This window comes from Periophthalmus magnuspinnatus, chromosome 21 (assembly GCF_009829125.3).
Source record: "Periophthalmus magnuspinnatus isolate fPerMag1 chromosome 21, fPerMag1.2.pri, whole genome shotgun sequence".
Classification (NCBI taxonomy): Eukaryota; Metazoa; Chordata; class Actinopteri; order Gobiiformes; family Gobiidae; genus Periophthalmus; species Periophthalmus magnuspinnatus.
In genome coordinates, this window is record NC_047146.1 from 27,902,604 (window position 1) to 27,926,984 (window position 24,381).

At 39.5% G+C, this 24,381-nt stretch overlaps 1 protein-coding gene across 2 annotated transcripts in view; it reads left to right on the plus strand.

The window, feature by feature from the left end:
• pard3bb (par-3 family cell polarity regulator beta b) overlaps nucleotides 1-24,381 on the plus strand; it is a 497,556-nt gene that overhangs the window by 294,669 nt on the left and 178,506 nt on the right. For both annotated transcript variants that reach the window (XM_033986829.2, XM_033986830.2), the window contains exons 20-22: nucleotides 2,455-2,665; nucleotides 20,258-20,368; nucleotides 20,899-21,264. In XM_033986829.2, coding sequence (XP_033842720.1) covers nucleotides 2,455-2,665; nucleotides 20,258-20,368; nucleotides 20,899-21,264 — 688 coding nt within the window. The remainder of the gene's footprint in view (nucleotides 1-2,454; nucleotides 2,666-20,257; nucleotides 20,369-20,898; nucleotides 21,265-24,381) is intronic.

Consider the following 24,381-nt stretch of genomic DNA (forward strand, 5'->3'; position numbering starts at 1 on the left):
CCAGTGACATTTTTGCCCTCCGTCCGGCTCCCCTCCGCCCACCCATATCAATTTTTGGGCCACCAGGAGGTGGCCCTTAGGGGGGGGGGTACTGTCATGATCCTGCCTTTCCTGTTCTCCCTGTGTGCTCTTCCCCCTCCCTCACCTGCCTGTGCCTGGAGCTGGGCGGAGCTCTCGGCTCCTCCCGCGCGCACCTGCTGTCTATCTGGCTAATCGCCACACCTGCCAGGGATAAAAGGAGATGGGAGAAGACACTCGGGGCAAGATCGTCTGTTTGTACTCACCCTGTCTGTGCTGCGTTTGTTGTGTTCACTTCATCCCTGTCGGCTTCACTTGTTCCTGTCGTGCCTGCGTTCCTGTCGTCCCTGTGTTCCTGTCGTGCTCCGGCCCTGGATGTCTCCTACCCGCTCTGCCCTACGCCCGTCTGGTCTGCCTGTCGTCCTGTGGTCCCTTCATGTCCTCGGTTCCCGTGTTCCTGTGTTCCTGCTCACCTGCTCACCTCCGGATCACCCTCTGTTTGTACTTGTCCCATTTCAACAATAAATCCTGTAAATATTCCCCGAGTCTGCATCCCTTGGTCCGCTACACTCACCCGTTATGACACCTCTGTAGGAATCAAAAGGAGTTATTTCAGTAGTATGCACTGGGTTGGAGATATTCAGGTTTACATATGTCCTCCATAGAGGACAAATTTGAACTACTGGTAGTCAGGAGGATATGACAGTTTGAGCTGTAGAATGTTGAATTCATAACTTTGATGAAACATTTCAGGTACTAAATTGGTTCTTCCTGCCGTTTATTTAATGCCGCTCATATTTTTTTTTTACAATATCTTAGATTTAGTATTTATTTTTTGCTGTACAAAATCATGGGTTACTATTCCGTGGCATACATTTATTTCAATACTAGTTTTTATTGTCTATGTTTACTTTCTTGCAATATATCGCACTTCAAAATTTATTATCGTGACAGGCCTAACTGCTACTACTATTACTACTGCTACTACTGCTACCACAACAACTACTACCACTGCGACCACTACTACTGCATTCACATTACCATATTACGTCATACAACCCCAATTCTAATGTTGAAGCGCAAGATACGACAATGGAGATCCTGGACTGCTGAGCAACTGAAGTTGTACATTCAGCAAGAATGGGAAAGTATTCCTCCTGCAAAGCTGCAACAATTAGTGTTCTTAGTTCCCAAATGCTTATTGATTGCTCTTAAAAGGAAAGGTGATGTAAAACAGTGGTAAACGTGCCATATTTATTGGAAAGTGTTACAGGCATCAAATTGAAAATGAGTGAATATTTACATAAAAACAAAGTTTATCAGTTTGAACATTAAATATCATGTCTTTGTTCAGTGCAACATAGGTTGAAAGGATTTGCAAATCATTGTATTGTGTTTTTTATTTTTTATTTTATACATTGTATTGTGTATTTTTTTTTTAAAGTTTTGGGATCGGGGTTGTAATTGTTTTTCATATGGCATTCTGATTCTAATAACATATGACAGCTACATACACCATTACAATTGTCCCAAAAGAGTGTTCATAATTAAGCCTGATGCGAATATCTACACAGTGTAACATCCTAATTGAAGTTACTAATTTGCTTTGGTTATCTTCCTCTGAATCTGATTTGTGGCCTGTATGGAAGTGTGCCTTTGTTTGGTGAGTATCATTGTTATTCCACACTGGGTTTATCGTTTGTCACTGAGGAGTAATGAGCCATCGCTGTTTAGACTTTGAACATTTTATGGAAAGACAAAACCATTTATCAATAATTAGACATGGGCTAAGAGGACTCATCTGTCATGTTAAATATACTGTGACTTTCATTCTGTTTTAACAACTTTCGTGTACTTACAAGTCACCTACTAAGTTTTACTACGATTACTTTGTATCATTCAGTGCTACATGACCTCAAAATATGAATATGAATATTATAATGCATGAAGTGACAAAGTAAATTTGGTTTACCTGTGCTAGGGATGTCAAAAGTATCAAAAACGGGACACTAATCGTTACTAATACTTGTATTGAAGTCACATATTCATGTAAGTAGTGGTACTAAAAAAGTCACATTTACACATAGGTCTATCACGATAATTACTATATCGACTCACCGTTCAATATATGAAAGCTGGATCAATATATTTTTGGGGCCAATATTTATGTGCATTTTTTCTTTGCATTACTAGAAACCTTTTGGTTATTTGGTTATACAATAAGATTTAAGCTGTAAAAGGTTAGATTAATAACTTCTATGATTCATTACAGGTGCAAACAAAGTAGTATAGCATTACAATCGGCTATTTATTGCAGTTCAAAATTATTATTATTTTTTTTTACAATATTGTATATTAACATCAGGTTTAAATCTGCTCTTAATCTACTGTTTTTACTGTGGCACTATTTCCATCCCTCCTCTCTTTTCTTTGTAGGTGATCCGTCAGAGCCCAGTTCAGGCCGGGAGACTCCGAACAGCTCGTCTAGACCAGGAACAGTGGATCAGATGGACAACAAGAACAAGAAAGACAAGAAGAAGAAGGACAAACCAAAAAAGAAAGAAAAGATGCCCAAACCAAAAGAAAAGAAGAAAACAGAGGAGCCTGAGGAATTCGAGAAGAAGGGCAAGAAGATCTGGCTCCTCAGGTGAGGACTGCACTAGTGAATGTAGAGTGGATTGGTTATGGGGTTTATTTTGTTAAAATACATTACATAAATACATTATCGAGTGTACAGTAGAGAGATTGCGGTATAACATTTAGCACCACACTTATGTGCAATTGAAACTGCAAACCGTTCTCACAACGCACTCACAAAAGCAGATCTTGTGAACTGAAACATGGAAAAACACTTCCAAATCTCAAACTCCCATTTTATCTCACTATTATCTCCCAGAATTACATGTTATTTAAAATAAAATATTAGGTAATTAGCATAATTTGTGCTCACTTAAATTCATTGCAGCAGTTCAGTGGCCTCTCTTCATACCTTATGGAGACCCTTTCCACCTTGTTTTAATTCTAGTTTTAGTTACCATCAAAATTGCCTTACATTTAGTTGAGCTATGCTATTGTTTTTTACAGCGTGGCATTACTTTTTCACCCCAGAACTCAAAATGATCTTTAGTGTAGAGAAAGACCTATATAGAGTAGTTATCAAAGTGTATCTTAGAAGCTAATGCCCACCACTCCAACATGTACAGTTAGCAAGCTAATCCTCCAGCTAGGAATTCCTTACCAATAAGATTCTTGCTCCAGATCTCAAGACGTCTCTTCATTGCTATTGATATTATCATTTAAACTAGGATAAGTCATAGTAGGGTTTAAGCCATGTTAGAATGTTGTTACCTTATCAAAGACATACCTGGAGTTGTGTTTTCTTTCAGTCACACATGTTTGAGTAACCCTTTATTATCAGTCTGTGTATGTCTCCAAAGCTCAAACTGCTCTGCTCCACCTTGCATTGTAACTGTAATTTTTTTTTTCTTATTGGGTTAATCAAAAACAAATATTGACAATCACCTTTGCCTATGTCCACCACCAATAAAAAATCAAATGCATTCCTGACCCGCTCATCCTCATCCTCTACCCTTTTCTCACTTCTCCTCTGCTCCTCTCACTATTCTTTCGAGCATGTTGTTGGCTCGCAGTCATTTAAAAGTAATCCGTCCCAAATATGGCTGGTGGCACATTGTCACCCACTGCACAGATTGAACACCTGAGGAAGTCCACCTTTTCGCCCTAAGTCCCCTACACCCCGTGCTGGTATCTCTCCTGCTCCCCCCCTCCATCTTTTCACATTGCCTTAAGTGCCTCTAAATTCATTAAAGGTTACCCTCAATCTCTTCCTTCCTTCTTTCACTTCATTTGATTATAGACCTACCACTATATGCAGCAAAGACAGTAATACCTTTAGTTTAATCTTAAATTTTGCACTATCTAGCCTAAGAAATCACCCCATCTTCACCTCATGCCTTAAGTGCCTCAAGAAACCATATAGTAATACACCCAAAGATATTTTTAGCCCCGATATAAGAGGTCCTGATTAGGCCATAGTGATAATCTCTACATTTCTCTCCCTCCCTCCAGCATGCTAAGCCCTCTCTGCTTCTAGCTTTTGTATTTTTCATTTTTCCCGTGCTCTCATGCTCTCCTTGCTAGCCACATTACGTGATTGCATGTAATGGTGGATAGAGAGCGAGAAAGGCAAATTGGTGCTATTCAGTTTGGTTCAGTCCAGGCTTAGCTGCTGATTTGTCACATTCATGAAAGGCCAGCTTTGATTGGTCTAATGGCTCAGAGGAGAGGTGCTATGGAAATCACAGCCATACGAACACAGCCTGCATTATGAGGGAGTCAAATGCTCATGTTTATGATCATAGGTTGATAAGGTTAACAGTATATATTATAAAAGAGAATAACAGTGGATGACTTTTGTAATTTAAATGTAATACATGCTGCTTGGGGCACAAAAGTATCACTCGTGGTACTGCACATCTAGTTTCCAGCTGGCCATCTATCCTACACTTTACTTTATTACAAAAACTAATTATGAAGGAATTTGGCATTGCTTAGTGTTGTAGCCACAGCTGCCCTGGGATAGACTGATTAGCTAGCAAGATTGCCATTCTGCGTCATCTGCCCCTCCGACCACCGCCAACCACTCACATACACACCATATTCATAGGCAAGGTGTGTAAAGTGTCTTGCCTAAGGAAACATAAACAGTATGCACTAGTACTTCTGCAGCACCTGGTATTCCCAGCAGCCTTCCACCTAAGTATTAACCAGGCCCATCCCTGCATAGCTTCAGAGATGAGATTAGATCAGGCTTTTTCAAGGAATTAGTGTGAATACAAATAGTTGGTCTATTTTTTAGCATAGTGAAATTTGAGAGGGCCCATGTTAGGCTATCATCCTAAACGTACCTGGAGTTGTGTTTTGTATCATTCACACGTTTAACACACACACCCTGCTTATTTAGGCTAAGTTCCTCTCTCAAACAGAAAACACTCTGTTCCACCTTGCAATGCCATTTGGTAATAGAGGAAGTGTTCCACTTTGTTTTAGAAACTTTATACACCTTCACTACAATATTATGGATAATTTGAGCCCTGAAATTGCCAGTCTACTGGACTAAAGATAAAAGGTTGAAAACTTGACTTGAAAACTACTGCTTCATGGCATCACAAGGTAGAACAGAGCATTTTGCGCTTTGCAAATATATTAATAAAGGGTTACTCAAGCATGTATGAATGAAACAAAACACAATTCCATGTATGTTTTTGAGGAAGTAACATTTTAGCATGACTTAAAGCTCCCAATTGTCAGTTTTGAGTAATATAGGACATTTAATGTGAATATAAAGCTTAACTACATTGGTAAGTATATTTTGATAATGAGGACCTCAATTTGCTTTCAGAGCATTTCATAAATAATATAGAAAAGATGATTTACTTTATCACATTTTGTTCTAGTTGGACCTGGTGGCGGCTAATGGTGGTGCCGAGGGTGATTAGGTTCTAAACTCACTAATAACTCTGCTTGTATTTGGTGAGAGAAATGCTCTGGTCTCGCAAACAGTCGATCTTGACAATCATTAGCTGTTCTTTTTGCTGCTTTTGGCATGACATGAGCCAAGTTCTGAAATGCAGTTGTTTTTAAATGAGCCCTTTTTTGACCTTTCTTTGGTAGCACACCCACTTCCTCCACAGCTCCGAATATCTCAACTTTAACTATGTACAGCTACGCGTGTGGTTGACATGGAAACCAAACTGCCTTTCCATCTCTGAACATTTTTTTCTTTTTACAATCTCCAGTCTGTTTCTCAGAAAATATTTTAAATTAACTTTGAAATGTCTAGTGTAATAGATGGCGCTAGCATTAATTAGTAGCTTATTTACATCCTGGAGCCGGCATTAACGACAGATAGGGGATCATTTCTGCAGAAAATCCCTTTGAAAGTGGACAGCTGGCTCTATCATCTGAACCACGGCCAAATGGAACTGTCAATCAAGTGTTTGTGAGTGTGCTCAGTAGTGCATGTGCAAAGACACCGTATTCTGGCTTCATGAATATTAATGAGATGATTAAACGTGATTGGACACGCGCTCAGATGGTTGTCACAGAGTTGGCAAGCCGTGGATGTTTTATTCCTCAAATGTTCAAAAATGATATACCATTTAGCTAGTTTTTATCTAACATGTTACGAGATGGTACTTGAGATAGGGAGAATGTATGAATATAATAGCTATATATTGATATTGTCTAGCATTGGATTGTACAAGGTTTCCCAGAAGACAGTGACAGTTGCTAGTGTCTGTGTGCAGGCTGTTCATTTTTTCAAATTTAAATGGTGTAAATTTATGGGAATTTATGTGAATGATAATAAATGCATGTTGTCCATTTGGAAGTATCCACTGTTCTACTAAATGTCCCTTTTAGTTTTGTCAAATTGCTATGGATTGGATACTATCCTCATTGGCTTTCTATACATTACTGTAAAAATGCAAATCTTATACCAAAAAGTAGTATAAACAAGTGCTATTTGAAACGGGCCAAGCAAAGTTATTGTCCATTGTGTAATTTATTGTGGCAGAACTACCAGTAACTATGTTAAAGAGGTATGCAATTGACAAAATCACTTTTAGAAGTCACCAAAAACTCCCCAAGCATCTGAGCTCTGACTATTTATACCAGAATGACAATGCAACATACATTTCAAAGCAGAGTGACTTTTGTTTCACACCCATAAATTCATTAACTTTTACACTTAGAAAGGTAGAACAACAACAAGTTTCCTGTGGGATGGAGACAGAGAGACATGTTAATGTCTGGTCTGGCTCTGACAGACTGACACAGAACAAATGCTTTTAAAGACACAACATGAATATACTTCTTTCTTCTTTACTCTCTATCACAATCCTTTCTCCTTTCTAACTCAAAACCTGCCTGAAAACCCTGTGTATTCAGGTTTCAATTATACCAACATGGTTCTCTCTGCTGCTGTATTCTGATGCCTGTAATTACTCTCCCCATATTTGCCCCTATTTCCTTCCCTCTTTCACCACAGGGCCTGTACCCCTTGCGTGTTTTCCAGCGGCCCATAATGCAACACCTCTGTTAGCCTTAAAGTGCTCCATCTCTGCAGTGGGTCCCATTAGCAGTGACTACCCCCATTGTGGTCTCTATTATGGTGCAGCAACGTGCTAGCTCTATTAGGCTAAGTCTGTACGCACTGTATGCCTAAGTGTGTGCGCTGATGAAAGGGCTGATGGGAGAAAATGGACTTTTTGTGGCTCGGGCGCGTGTCATTTTAGGGACCAATGTGGATGTGTTGGTGGAGAGAGGAGGGGGAATGAAATGAATGCAGCTAAGAGAGAAAAGCAACAGGTATGCTACAGTGTGTTAAAATGAGATTACAAGCAAAATTGGTTGATTAGTTTAGTTTTGATATTTAACTATTACAAATATATTACTGAAACATTTTGTACTTTTATATATGGAGAAAATAATCATAATTTACAAGTCACAATATTTGTTTAAAGGTACAATATGTAACTTTTTCTGGTGGCAGGCCTGTCACAATAACACATTATATATCTACAGAGATATACTGCAATAAACGAAAATATTCAAACTACCCAGTAAACAAGTGTTTATACAGTATATGCAGTGACATTAAAAGGCCCGAGCAGCAACAAATAGCAGAATGATTATATTTAGCCAGAGAAGTTACTCTTTAAGTAATCTGCAGCTCAAATCTCATGATAAATACTGAGCCCCAAAATATATTGTCCCAACTTTTATATATTGAACTATAATACACTCAATTGCACATTTATTTCAATCACAAATTTTTCTTGTTAAGAAAGAAAGAGGGGTCACCTTTACACAGATTTGACTTGTAACTTGCTCCAGTGGTGCCATCTGCTTTCGTTTATTGACATTTATGGTGGTGTACCATACAGCAGAAAACTAACATGGAGCATTTTTAAAATGGGTGCAAAGAGGGCCTAAAAAGTCCTTTTGAGGAAAGTACACTGCCAAAAATAAACTAGTTTTACTGCCTCTAGACTAGTTTAATAAATATTTGATCTTCATTTCTGTATCTTTGACATATAAAACAAGAAGGAAAATACCCAATTATTTTATTTTTCAAGTTTACACTACTCAGATAAAGATATTCTTAAGAGGTAATGTCAGATACATACATATTACTTATTCTGTGTATATTTTGTTTATAAAACTCCATAGTCAGAAATTGGTTACGTTTGGTTTTGGAAAGGATACCTCAAAATTACCAACATTGTCACATATTTTGTCATTAGTGCTTTTGGAGGGTACTATATAAAAACTGTATATAGTGTCTAATGTGAGATCCACTTTATAATCTGCCTGAAATGGTTTTGTGGAACGTGTCCTCTGCACAACTCGACCTAATCTACATTTTCGATTTTGATGAGAGATATGAATGAAAATTAGCACTATAAAGCCAGTCTGTTTATTCTGCACGGCTCTGCATTGTCTCATAATTACAGCGTTTTGAATTGGCGTAAAGAAGAGCCAAGCTGCCAATCAAGCACCTATGACAGGAAGCCATCTTGTGTCAACGCCCAATGCCATGGCTGTCAATCATCTTTGCCCTGTGTGCGGAGTGTGCCAGTCTATTCACTGTCCTTCAGTGCACATCTGCTCCCCGGTGTCTGAGGGGGGCGGAGCTGACAGAAGAGAGGCAGGATGGAGGAGAAAGAGAAAGTGAAAAGCACAGATGTCTTCACTCATTTTCAACACATTTGTTAAAGTCTGTTCAGAGAAAAGTGTGGGTACGCCCCCTGTATCAGACTGAGAGATTGAGAGGGGGATAAACTATTGATTGCATGGGACCAAATGTGAAGCCTAGAAAATATATTATAATGTATTTCTTCAGTAATGGCTCCTTTGGCACCCTATACAAGATCTTCAGTAGTTAGTTATTTTCACATGCAAAAATAACATAACATAGTTGTACAGGTAAACATAACTTAGACACTACAGACTCCTAACATCTTGATTGAACCCTGCTCTCGACAAAAAAAAAATTCATTGGTAGATGTCATTGGTAGTTGGCAGTGTGATTCCACTTCCCACAGGTGAATGCTGTCATTGTGTTCATGGGCAAGACACTTAACCCTCCTCACCGCCAGTGTCTGCGTACACTAGTGTATGAGTGTATGAATGTGTGTGTGTGTGTGTGTGTGTGTGTGTGTGTGTGTGAATGGGTGAGTAGTTCTTTGATGTAAAGCGCTTTGAGAGCCCTGAAGATGGAAAAGTGCTATATAAAAACACTGAAACCTTTTGAATAAGAAAAAAAAAAAATGGGTTGCTGTAAGAATATTGTTTTAACAATTTGTAGGCTACAATTAATGCATTCTCTTTATTGCTAAACTTTTTACTTCTTGAGTGTACCAACAACCAGTGTGGGTAATTGGGCAAGACCCTTCAAGCTACTGCCTACCTCATACAATGATGAATGCGAATGAAACTTACGAGATGCAGGCTCAGACGTCACCTGGCCAAACAAGGTCTGCGTCAGGTGTTGGGGAACCAGAGCACCTTGATGAGAAATGGGCTACTGGAACAAGATGGAGATGGCTGCAGTCCAAGCTTACAGCTAAGCATCTAGTAGCACAGTGTCCCAACATCCGCAAACGGCAAATACTATCACAACTTGAGATTGACGAGGTACAACACAAAATATGCTACGGCAAGGGGGAGCCAGGTACACCAGGTCAGAGGGGAGTTAACATTAACTCCCCAACTGGAGATCGGGTACGAAGCCTCAATAAGGATCACGCTGAGCGAGGCAGCGACTGAAAGATAAGATCATGGCCCAAATGAACACAAGGCAAACCCCGACTCCATGTACAGAGACCAAGTCAAGTACCATCTGAAAGTCTCCTAGAAGATATGAATGAAGCATTGAGAGTGATCCCTACCTCAACCATCACAGAAACCAATGAGCTGATATAAACTTCAGCAGCAGTGATTCTAGAGATGCTTGGCTATAAGAGCAACCACTGGAGCCATGAGAAACAATACCCACCATGGAAACAATGGTTAGAGGCTAAAATCAAGGCAGTACGGAGAGAAGTGAGCCAACTGTCAGAGGCCCAGAGAGGTGCGATGAAAAATCAAGTACCCAAGAGGTACAGCAAGATGCCCATACCTGAAGCACTGGAAACAGCCAAACAAAGGCTCCAAGCCTCGGTCAGCTGCCTTAAGAGGTACACATGAGATAATGAAGATTCATTATCTCGGACGAATAAACCATCTGTAACAGCAACACAACCGGTGAAAGTGTACGGTCAATGGCAGGGTAATAACGCCAGAGCAGACCCACCAAGGCTGGAAACCAAACAGTACTGGAAAGGTATATGGGAGAAGCAGGCATCACATATCAGCAATACACAGTGGCTGGTGGCTCTGAGAGAAGCCAGTTACCATCACAATGGCAGACATCCAGGAAAAAGTCTCAGGTATGAAAAACTATTGGCTAAATAAGCTCACTGCTTTCCATGGCAGCACAAATGAACCAACTGCTAATCGATGGGACACACCCTAATGGCTAAGGGAGTACAATCCTGTACCATCCAACTATCGGCCAAGAACCTGTCTCTCCACAACATGGAAGCTCATTTCAGGCATCATTGGCTAAGATAAGTGGGCACATGGATCAATACATGAGAACAGCGCAGAAGGGCATTGGCAAAAAATACCAGGGGAGCCAAACACCAGCTCCTGGTAGACCGAACAGTCACCTGATATTGCAGAACCCGTAAGACCAACCTGTGTGCTTCCTGGATTGATTACAAAAAAGCCCACTGAATGCCACACACACAAATCACTGAATGCCTGGAGTTGTACAACATCAACAGGACTCTTAAGTGCCTTCATTGCAAACTCAATGAGGTTGTGGTAAACCAACCTTGAGGCCAATGGCATGCCTCTTGCATAAGTGAATATCAAATGTGGCATATACCAAGGAGATGCACTGTCCCCACTGCTGGTCTGCATAGGTCTGAACCCCCTCAGCCAAATCATCAACAACACTGGCTATGAATACTGACTCAGTAATGGGGCCACCATCAGTCACCTCATCTACATGGATGACATCAAGCTGTACGCTAAGAATGAGCGATACATCGACTTACTGATCCACACCACCAGGATCTACAGCACAGACATTGGAATGTCATTCAGACTTGAAGTGTAGCCGGATGGTGACAAAGAGGTAGTTCACACAGAAGGGGTCTCCCTCCCAGAAGGAATAATATCAGACATTGAGGACAGTTACAAGTACATTGGTATCCCACAAGCAAATGGCAACCTTGAAGAGGAAACAAGGAAAGCAGCCAAGGCCAAATACCTCAGACGAGTAAGGCAAGTCCTAAGGAGTCAGCTTAATGAACAAGGCAATAAACAGCTACGCCCTGCCAGTAATCTGATAGCAGGAATCAGAAGCTGACAAGACCCAAGGTGTAGGCTGTGCAAAGAGGACCCTGAGACAATCCGGCACATAACTGCAGGGTGTAAGATGCTGGCAGGAAAAGCATACATGTAGCAGTATAACCAAGTGGCGGGCATGGTGTACAGAAGCATCTGTGCAGAGTACGGACTGGAAACCCCAAGATCAAGGTGGGTAACACCTTCAAAGGTAGTGGAGAATGATCGAGCCAAGATCCTGTGGTACTCTCAGACACAGAATGGTGACATGTCAGTCCAGAAAAGTGCAATATGAGGAACAGCAAAGATACTGTGCGGAACCCTCAAGCTCCCAGGCCCGAGGTCCCGAGGATGAGATTATTTTATTTATATATCTACCATTTGCACATTTCCAGGGATTGTCAAAGACAATTCTAAATATCTATAAAATTTTTTAGCATGCATTGATTATAATGACTTTGGAGTTGTTGTGCATCCTAAAATGTAACAAACACGCCCGGCTTGCATGATCGAAAACCGACCTTATACAGCGGACTGTATGTTTTGTGAATCATAATGGGAATGTATATTCACACATCTCTCATATTGTTGTTTTCATCTATTTCAATGCAGTTTTGGGCATAACAGTTGTAAAGATTATTTATGAATACATTTGGCATTAGCAAAATGCAATACAAGCCTATTACCATCCACAATGTGAGTCTGCGCCTTGCGCAGAGGGTTCAGGGCTGTGTCACTGTTCCTCTGCACAGATGGACCAGGGCTATATTCCTCCCTAATTATAACATGCACTATAAGCCTCCATATATTCTCCCTGTCTACTCAGTGTTAGCTTGTTAATATGCATGTGCTGTTTAAATGCACAGGGTATGATGTAAGTGATGCCTCCTGACAGTTTCATAATCAGATGTTGTTCCTCTGATGTTTGCTGTGAAACCAGGCTCGTGCAACATACTGCAATTCTCATCTGAAAATGGGACTAATCATTTATGTATTGTTATAATAACTAAAAAAATTTTAGTACTTTTTACTAACTATTAGCTATTTGTTCTCCTTTATTTTGGTTGGTTCATCAGAAGTGTTGTCATACACACTTACTATACATCTTTGTATGATTTTGAGACAGTTTTCACAAGTTTTTTCATACATTTCATGCCCACTTACCTCAGGATTTGAGGTTCAATCCCCTTTACAGATTGTAGCAGACAGGTAGAGGGGTGCACAGTGTGGTTGCTGTGTGTGTGATTGGTTGAGAGCCAAGGGGGGTGGGGCTCACATGGGCAGGTGCGCGTGGATGTACATGTGAAAAGGCGACACTTGCTTGGGGCACAGTGTAGTCGTAATTTTTGTTGACCGCAAGCTTTGTTTCCATTTACCTATTATGCCATAAACTGTTACATCCATCTATGTCAATCCATGTTCTATTTTCTCTGCTGTGCTGCTGAATGCTCGGTGTGCCTGCGTGTTCGCCCAAATAAATCACCAACAAACGCATATCGGATCTCAGCGTATTTGTCCTTAATAAACTTCCAGCGCGTCACAAAGCTACAGCCCAGAACCCACACTGGCTCTCACCGCGGCCTCAAGGTTTGCTTAGGGGAGCCGCTACACAGATATTGTATACTGTCACTGTGTCCTTGAGAACCACACTCAGATGGAATCAGATATGTTTTATGCCATCCTTTGGAAGATTATAGCCAAAGCAAAAGACAAAGTTCAAATCTGTCAACTGGACAAATCGTTGTAGGAGTGAAGATGTTTCGCTGCTCATCCAAGCCGCTTCTTCAGTTTTTCAGAACTTCGTCTTTTGCTATGGATCACACCTGAACGACTGAGGGTCTACACAGACATTATAGCCAAAGGAATAACATTTCCATGGAAACAAGTAGGAGAACGCCCTTCTCCAGGTCAAATAAGAGTCAGGTCTGTGGTAATGCAAACCCACTCAAAGTAAAGATACACATTTTTCAATGCTGTAAACACACTGAAATTGAAATAAAAACTTTTATTTTAGTTTTCCCATAATTACATAGGCCTCTTGGTTGCAATTTACAATATTGTAATTTGTTTGTGTTTTATTTTTTTATGATCTCTATTAGTTTTTTACGACCCTTCACTATAAAACCCTTACCCTAACCGTTACTTAAATACTCTTTATCTTGCCAGCCATCTTCTTCCTTTTCTCTCCATTCTCTGGACCATTTTGGTTAATCTCATCTTGTCACAGCGATATTGAAGACAGTGTTGAGGTTAAAAGATGGAAAAAGCTCAAACGTGTGCATAGGGTGAACCAGGGGTAAATGCAGTGGTAGAGGTTGGAGGAGAGTTGAAGGAAAGGCTAATACTATGACACTGTAGGTAGCAGTAATTAGACCAAGCCCTTCTGTCCTTTGTGAGGCTAAAACACACATTGTCCTCTGTCAAGCACTCTCCTAGCCCTCCCCTTGCCCCTCTCCTCACCCATAGAGAGGCCCACGCGGGGGGCAAATGGGATTTTTACCCCTAGTCCACAGTGGGTTAATACAAACATTCTAAGACCAAAATGACAAGCCTGACGGCAGTAGTTACAGGGAAAGGGGCGACTTTTTGAAGAGAAAGTGAATTGGAGCCAGAGCTAATGGTGCCGGAAGCATGCCCATGCTTGCTTTCTGTTTAGAACGTGGTGGGTAGCAGGTTAGCTATGTCCATTTATATATGCAACCTATGGTTGTAATAAAATAATCAACTAATACTATACGTGCACTAAGACACCACTGACTGCCTGATTGACTAAACAACTAAAGTACTACAGCTGTACTCCATTCATGTAAGCACATGCATGTAGGGCTGAAGGATTTTAGGGGAATATCAAATTGTGATTTTTATGTATTTCTCTACAAAGATGGAGCAGGCTTTTCTACTTCAGTCTGGTTCATGCAACCATTAGTCCTGGTCTTCTGTTGTATTGATTCTTGGCAGATCCGACCTGTGGCATAGGTAGTATTGGCATTTAGGGACCCCTAATTAATGGACTAATGCTTACAAAGGTCTTGGCAAAGTATCAATTATTAGACTGTGCAGTACCTCGGATGGAACACCATTAAAAAATCTTGTATAGGGTGCCAAAGGAGCCAGCCAGCTTTAGCCTTGGTTTAGTACTGATTTTGGATTGGTCTTTGCTTAATCCCTCCTCTCGGTAGTTTTTAATAGTTATATATAAAATGTAGTTATTATAATTTTGGTTCTTTAGTTTGCCTGTCACATATTTATGACCCAATATTCTAATCTTGACATTTTAACACCTCACAAATGATATAATAAATTGATACTTTGATACAACTTTTACAAGGCTATTATAAATGTTTAAAATGCCATTGTACGTTCTGTATAAAGTATTTAAAAGGTTAGACTGAGGGTGATTTGTCAGCTCCGCTTTATGTGTGTGGCCAAGTTTAATATGCAGGTTTTTATGAGACCTCTAAACAAATTGTGACAAATGTGGGTCCAGTGTGTGTTTCTACTTTAAATTGCGCTGTAGAGAAAGAAAATACCTCTGTCTACAATAGAGGTTTTAATAAGGTCAGTCTGTTTTGGTTACTGGTATAGGGCCAAACGTCATAAACTCAGGAATTAACTGTACATGAAAAATGCTAGCTATAAAAATGTTAGCTATAATTTTGAGAAAGTACAAACAAACGTGCAATCAGATCCACTCATTGGTCACCTATGATTTACAAATGTACTCAAATTTATCTCACCTCAGATTAACAGAATTTAGAGCTTTGCTCTTTAATTCTGCAGAAATCACAATGTTTTTGATCCCCATGTTATATATTATTCCTCCTTTTTGTGTCTCTGAAATGTCTCTGATTGGCTAACCTACCTGCCAATCACACCTGTTTGAACAAGGGAGATTGACCAGTGAAGTATTGAAGAAGTCTGTGTTCTGGATCTCATCTGGAACAGTGCTCATGATCAATATCAAAATTTGTATTTGACCACGATATCATGAAATAAATGAAATCTTATTTTGTGTTAAAAATTACATTCTATTGTATTAAAGAAGTTTAATCAGTTTTATTATAAAAAAAATAAAATAGTTTGGTATCAAGTATCGAGCCTAGTCTTTTTAAAATAGATTCTTTTTTCCAGACCAAGGTTTAGTTTGTTTTCATACCTGACATTTTTGACTTTTCACTAGTGATCTCTCTCATTGTGGGATGTGGCTGTGACGTGTCCAGTTCTATATCGTCAGACAAATGCAGCACAAATGTAACATCTTATATGAAATACCCTGCATGTCTTGCAATAAAACATACATTGGGAAAACAGGGAGGCCTTTCAGTGTATGAAAAGGAACATAGAACAGAATGTGAGAACTAAACAGTGAAGGCATACACACAAGCATAAAAACACAAAGCCGAACGGGACCAGCCCAAATTTGCCATTTCTGACCATTGCAAAAGAGAGACCCACTTTATGGACTGGGACAAAGCAAACATTATAGGGACAGAGGACAACAAACATCGCCACTGGATTAACGAGGCAACCGAAATACGGAAATGTGCCCACAGGACTATAAACTGAAAAGAGGAAACTTTTTTACTCTCACACACCTGGGATACTGTCTTGAAGAAGTCGGACTGCATATGGCGCTGTCATTATGCCTCCACTGGTAGGAAGACAACGGCAAACCCTGTTAAAATCAGACAGATCACAGCAACCTCACTTGACCACTCTGAGCAGTTGAAACTGTCAGGTATGAAAACAAAATAAACCTTAGTCAGGAAAAAGAATCTATTGAAATAAATTAATGGAAGACCAGTTGAAGGTTACTGTACTAAAATTTACATTTTTAAAAGCTGGCCCTAAACATTAAAATAGGGGAGGCTTAATTGTGTATTTAAACTTAATTTAAGATGCGTATTTCTATTTTATTTTTTCTGTCAGTTTACTAATTTTCCTCTTTTTAACTTTTCAAAGAGAATAGGGCTGTTTTACTACATTGAAATGTAAATATAATTCTTTAACATTTATGACACCAGGCTGACCCCATTTGAGTTTTACCATCAATCTTACTCTTGCAAAAACTAGATACATTTAAGTGGCTTACTGACCTATTATAATGCATTCTTATTGATCTATTACTTGAACTAACATACTTCCCAGCCTTAACCCTGTCCATTCATTTATGCCTTTGTCTAGACCTGTATATTTGAGTACCCAGGCTGCTGCAATAGTAGTGTAGTGAGTACTGCTGAGCCCACACTAACTGTATTGACTGCTGTGGTTTGTATATTGATATGTGGCCACTTACTCCTCTGCTCTAATTTCTCTTTTCATTTACAGTAGTACAGCACACATGTGTAGAGGGCTCATCGATGGCTTCCGGGACATAATTAATTGGCCCACAGTGACTGTTGGCTGAGAAGGGAGTGTCCATCTCCACTGTGCTTGTGTTAAACAAGGCTTTTGGGTGTGATGCAGGTTTTATAGGTCTCAAATAGTACTGTTAAAGGTATACTATGTAACTTTCTAGTTGATGGTATTGCTTTACCTTGAATAGGATAAGATGTAATAAAAACTTAATTTGTCCTACAATTTGAAAATTACAGTGTTTCAACGCAAAGTTCAAGAAGAATAAAAACATGCAATAAAAATCAGGATATGTTATTTTATAAACATTTGGAATAGACATAAAAACTAACACGGTGTGCTAGCAGAGTAACGCTATAAGGCTATAAAACATTTGTGCAATGTTCCATAGTATGACGTTAAACCTATTTATGTCCATGAAGACAAGCAGGTAACACCAACAGACCAAGTTGCAGCTCAGCTCTGTGGAGAGGCGAGTCTTTTCACAATAAGAATGAACGTTTTTAAGGTATTTTTGGGCAATAGAAATATCTGTAATTGACTAAATGCAAGATGGAAAGTGGGATATATTGTATACTGTACTACTACTGTGGGACATTCCAGGCACAGCAGTAACCCCCACCCCGCACTAGAGAAGTATTTACTGCATTTTGTTAATAGCATTTTATAACTTTTTTATTTAAATTTGTATTCAAAATGCAATTTACAGCTTAAATCCATTGTTTATAATTTACAATCTGGGTACTACTCCCTCTCCTTGTGTCTATGCCTGCCAAAAGTGTGGTTATATGGAAGGTGCGATTTGCTGGGGACAGGTTTGTCTGTCCCTTTTTCTGCCTCTTATTTTCCTATCCCTCCCTCTGCTTTATTCTTGGGGGTATAGAACAAAATAACCCGGTACAAACTGTGTCCCAAATTTAGCAGTTCATTCGCAGCTCAAACATTGTATAGTTTGATCATCACCAGAGTCTTCGTTTCACTCCCACAGCAACAGCTTTCAGCCACAATGCCCGCACAAGCCCTCCTCTGCTAGGGCTTCTTTGTGTGACTGGTGGTGCCCTCTGCTTTATAAAGAGGCAGGTAGAGGCATAGAGGCATTGTCAGGCCTGCTTTGATCACCCTGTGCGAAGTGTGAGAGCATTTTTAAGCGTTCCTCACCATTGCACTGGTGCTGATGATTCGTTATTGGCAATTAGCTCCTATAGGCTATTTACATATGATCAGTGTTGGGAATAACAGAGTTAAACTATAACGGCGTTACTAACTGCATTATTTTTCACTAATGGAGTAACCTCACTAATTACTTTTCCCAGTGTCCCAACGCCGTTACCGTTACTGACAATAAAATGTGGCGCGTCACTTTTAATTGAGTTCACTCTGCTCTTCATCAGAGTCTCTCAGCCGAGGAGCTGCAACGCTGTTGTGTTTCTTTGGTGAAAGAGGAGACTGGGGTGAGATAAAAGGCTTGTTTGAGATGAGGCGGGTGCACATACAATCGCTGTGGATCGGTGCACGGTGCATGCCGGTTAGTTTTGTGTCCAAGACGTAACCTGTGCGCCGGAAACGGGAGGTTCATGAGCAAGGCGAGCGCTGCAGCTCTCCACCGACTGTGGCCGCCTGCATGGACTACAAACGCTTAATGCATGATGGGTCCACACGTGCATTGACAGCTGATTGGGTCCGAGTTGTGTTTTGATCAGAAATATGACTGTGTTCTCTCCAAAGAGGAACAGGCTCAGGTCAGAGGTTTGAAAGACTTCTGCTTCTAAGATGTTGTATCTTAGAAGCAGAAGTCACTGGTTCAATCGTTAGGATGGATAGATAGATAAATAAAGAAATAGATAAGTGTTAGTAGGGATTGTGTGAATCTTTTAATGAATGTTCAAGAGATGGATAAAGTTCAGTTTATGTTGAAATAAGAGTGATTAATATTTGAATACTGGACAGAGAATTACAGTGTGTGGCCAGTTTTGCAATACATGCAGAATATTTTCAGTATTGTACTGTAAGCACTTTGTTATTGTTTACTTTAATGAAGAAAATACTTGAAGTTCAGTTGTCTGAAATTGTGTGACATGTTGATTTATTTGCACTTCAAATGAAATTTTTTATATATTTTTTAAATTTTTGATACATTATATAATTTACTTGTAAACAAATGCAATATAATTGCAATCTGTTAAAGTGAAATAAATGTTAAAGGTTCACATCCGTTTTGTTTTTATTGTTTTAACATAATAATTAACGGCATAGTTACTTTGCCTAGTAACTAGTTACTTCTCCCAAAAAGTAACTGAGTTACTAACTCAGTTACTTTTTGGGAGAAGTAACTTGTAACTGTAACTAATTACATTTTTGAAGTAAGATGCCCAACACTGCATATCATATGTGCAAAGAAGAAGTTTGAGAGGTGGAGTTGTGGTCATAGTGGTTTTGCAACCCCATTTAATGGCCTAATATAATATGAAGAAAAAAAATCCTCTCCTTTCTGAACAAATTGCATCCTGTATGTATGATAGTATTTTTATTAGTAATTATAGCTGCAAAGTTTAAGTGATAAGGCTGTATTATTAGATGCACCTATTTGATTCTTTGACTTGCATGTAGACTAGGACAAAAGTATTCTGACAGGTTAAGATTATTTTAATTTGGTTGGAATTCGGAATTGCTTGTGCATTTAAATGTGAATGGTGCACTTTACCTCAACTCAGATAAACTGCTTTTCAATGGCTCTATTTTTATGAAAGTAGGTAGACTAAACTACTGCTTCTGTCCTTCAGAGTTTAGCCCTTCAGTCGTTGCCTGCTGCAGTACATTGGAGGAGGTTGGAGTGATATCTATGTGTTTTTGTCTGTGAGAGGTTACACTCAGATCCATTGGTTTTGGCACTTACAAGCTCTGCCAGAACATCTCACATCTCATCACACAGCAGCACATACGTTCAACGCTAACATGCTAACGCGGCACTGTCATTATTATTGTGATTCATCTGTGCGCAGCCTGCTGTGGACACCTCGTCTGCTTTGAGGACCATAGAAGGCTTTGGAGTGGCATAATATGTAATGTTCCACAGTATGGCATTATTATGGCACATATTATGGCACATATCCATTTTACATTTGTGAAATTACATATATTATGGCTAGAAAAATTTCTTTAAAAATAAATATTTACTTTGATGATGTCACCTGCTTGTCTCCATGATAGATTGTCATACAAGCAAAGCAGTACCATCTGCATGGAAACAAGCATATGGTTGACCCTAGCTCACAAAAGTTACACAGTGCAGTTTTAAAACTAGAATTTGTCAAACTTTGTCAAAACATTACTAAGACTAAATCAGGACAAGATTGCTGGTACACACTGCCTTATATCTTTTTGTGTTTTTGTGTTGTTTCAGATTTGGGAAGAAAAAGGATGAGAAGAAAGAAAGCAAAGCCACCCTGCAGAGGCAGAAGTCTGATCTGCTCAGTGACGTGGAGCTGGAGAAAATGAAGGAGGAGAGAGAAAGGTGGGGCACTTGGATTAATTGGTTTCAGCTTCTCTATGGGCGACATTTTGAGGACTTCTGACTGTTCAAAAGATAGGATATTTTGTTATGAAATGAATTGAAATGAATGCCAATACCACTGATGCCACACCCATGATCGCTGTTTCAACATAGAATCTGATGTTGTCACATTTTCATATCATTCCAGAAGAACGTAGTTTCATTACTGATGAGACCTCTTATAAATGGGGCAAAATTGAACCTAAATAGTGATAGAGTGGCCTTGATATAAATTGGAGTTTTATACAGTTTTATACACCGTTGATCACAAACCTGCAAATTTAACTAGTTTGGACTAAAATGGGCAAAACAAGGACTAGTAACAGTAGACAATGCTATTCAACCACCATACACAGTTTAGTAGTGAAAACTCCACTAAATAGATATCAGATATGGGGCCTTTTTCTTCATGCCATAATCAAGTTTGAAGCAGCTTAAAATGTTAGTATCATGACAACATCAGCCGTAATTCTCATCTTCCTCTCTTTTAGGATTGAGTCAAACCATCCAGAGCTGCGTCCAAGAGACCCACTGCTGGCCCCTGCTCCCTCTTACCCCGATGTGGAGGACGATGACATGGACCCAAACTACGCTCGGATCCAGACTTTTAGAGACCGCACTGCCCCCTCTCCCTCTCAGCCACTGTCCCAGGCTCCTCACTATAGCTCCACCCAGCATCCCAGTGCCCGCACACCCTCTCCCCACACGCCAGCTGCCTTCACAGGCCACGGGAGTAACGGCATGGACCCCCCTTCTGCTCTGGATGACAACCAGATCGATCGAATCTACGCCAAAGTCAACAAGCAGAGAGGGGCAGGGGCAGCAGCTCCAGCGGCTCCTGGGTCAGCAAATGACGGGTAAGGCTGTAGTTTTTCTATTGATACTTTGCAGTGACATCATGTTTGGCAACAAATGTGGTAGAATGTTCAGCAGTTACCATAGTGACACAATGCACCCATTGTTTGTCCACTGATCCGAAGGTTGGCGGTTCAAATCCCGCTCTCGACATAAACATCATTGGTTGAGCGGTCAGATCCACTGATCCATAGGTTGGTGGTGCGATTCTAACTCACACAGATGAATGCTGTCGTTGTGTCCTTGGGCAAGACACTTAACCCACCTTGCCCTCAGTGTCTGCGTACACTGGTGTGTGAATGTGTGTGTGAATGGGTGAGTGGTTCCTTGTTGTAAAGCTCTTTGAGTGCCTTGAAGGTGGAAAAGCGCTATAGAAAAATGTGACCATTTACCATTTACCATTAGTAAACACAGCCAACACATTTTCAGGAGCTTGTGATTAATATGAGCGTTCATGATGCCGTTTAGGTTTTTGATGTTCAACAAAAACGTTACAGTAGCTGAAACTATATGATATTAACTGAAAAACTGTTGGTAATGCTAGTTAGCTTGGGACTTGTTTAACAGTACAACAGTACAGCCTTTCCTGGACAGATATGTTATAATGAAACTCAGATGATCAGTAGTCTTGGTTTTGATCTTGATTTAGTTTAGTCCTGGTCTATAATTCTGGTTTAGTCCTAGTTGCATCCCAGTTGTCTTGTGGTGTGCTCTTAGTGAATAAGTGACTTTATGCATTTAAAGGTGAACTATGTAACTTTTCTTTTGGAGGGTCTGCTCTCTGTTTGTCTCCATGGGGTTGATATTGCTTTGCCTGGAAAGTTCCATAGTATGACATTAAACATATTCATCTCCTCTGAGACGAGCAGTGGCATCAGGAGGCTGGATAACATCTGTGGGGATGTGACCCTGCTTACAGTAAAATACATATTTTTCTAGGTATTTTTAAGTAATGAAATGCATGTAATTGAATAAATTCAAGTAAGTTTAGTAGGTATGTTTATTTTAATGGATTATTTTTTTAGACCAAGGTTTAGTTTGTTTTCATACGTGACAGTTTCAACTGCTCACTAGTGGTCTTCTTCAGAGTGGTTATGTGATGTTGCTGTGATGTCACGTGACCATTATGAGGAAAACCACTAGTGAGCAATCGAAACTGTCAGGTATGAAAACAAACTAAACTTTGGTCTGAAAAAAGTCTATTAAAATAAATCAATGGGAGACCAAATGAACCTCACTGGCAAGATAGATTAAGTTTAATTCCACAGTGTGGAACATTTCTAGCAGAGTTATAATATTTCAGAGACAAACGGATGGCAGACTCACACCAGAAATGTTGCAAAGTACACCTTTAAGTCCAAAGTTCTGTGGCAGAGGCTTGGGTCTGAATTTACACCATAGTTTACCTTTTTGTGATTTAGGATATACACAAATAACACATATAACTAATATGATTTTGACAAAGAGGAGACGTTTCAGAGCTTTTACCAATGTTCTAATTGTATTCCCTTTTTGTATTGCATTCAGGATATCATTGCATAACGGGGGTAGATGGGAATCACACAGGAATCTGCAATTTTTCATCCCGGAAGTTAATGGACTTGTTTTTTGTTAAGTTGTTTTAGATCAATATTGCAATCAAAAAGTTCAAAACAGAACATGCATGATCCACATATGTCATACACTAAGTATGAACTAGTTATCACTAGAAAAAAGTACAATATGCTTTCAATGTAACCATTCCCTAACTACTAAGTTCGATTTGGATTTAAAAAGATCAACTTATTCATTTCCTATTCCACTGTTTTTCTTCTTGGACCTCTCTGGTCTTGACCTGCATTCAGTTTGCATTTCCTACAATTCAAGTTAAAAAGATAGTTAGCCGCAATGTAAGCAAAACTCATGCTGAGTATTTTTACCTTGTCAGCTGCTGCTCACTTACCTCTGAATATATCGCCTGCCTCCGCTCTCAGAAACCCACTTTATTTTGTAGCTGTCTTCTTTCATGTGAGTAAATCAGTTTGATGGACAGTTCCTGGCTTCATAAAGATTATTATTTTTTTTTTTTTTCTGATACCATATTGTTTTTTCCATGAATAATAGCAAATATTTGTTCACTGTGTTTTTTCTTGACCTTGGCCAGCAGGTGATATAAAAATTAAATTGTGAAGGTATTGGTTTATAAAGTTAAATCAGATCATACTCGGAGTATGCTAAACCTGACTGTAGACCAGACAGGAGCAAACTACGGGCCGAGGGCCACACCATGCCCTCTTTGGGCTTACTAATGCAGTCCGCCGAACGTGACCAAATTATATAAAAATAGGTAAGGGTAAACCTTGTTCCTTGTTTAATTTAATTCATGCATTTGGAAAACAATTTGTACAATGAGCCTTGCTTATTCATGCTTTGCGACATGTTACAGGCCAAATCTCTAATGGGGATATAGGATATATATGTATATATACATATATATCCTAGCCCGGCCCCTCTGTCAAATTTTAGAACCCATTGTGGCCCGTGTGTCAAAAAGTTTGCCCACCAATGCTGTAGACCAGGGGTGCTCAGACTTTTTGCATACGCCTTAGTATGTGAGCTACTTTTAAAATGATCATGTCTGAAAGATCTACCACCTAATACAAAAATGTTAAACATATACTGTATTTATTTGTAAATGTATTATGAATTCTTACATGTACAGTGCATTTTGATGTACCTTGCACAACGTCATGAGATAATACTGTACAACACAATTGAACTTCTTACATGTTCATAATTACATGAATGATGATTACTGCTCTGATGACTTGTACTGAATGGAATCAGTGAGGGATGCATGATTTGGGCAGTAGCTTCTGACAGCCAGCCAAGAGTAAAATTGCATTTTTCATTTGAAAGCGATAACAGAGCTAATCATGTTGATTACGGTTTTGTCTTTTTTTATAGTCATAAAAATCATGTTAAACGAAGTATCAGAATTTACTGCATTTTTTCACACAACTACTTCTATTTTACACATTCATCCGCATTTTTTCTTTTACGCATCAAATAAATGACTGGGAAAATCCCCGTAGCACCCGGGCTCTCATTCGTCACCTTTGAGGGACAACAGAGGCAGA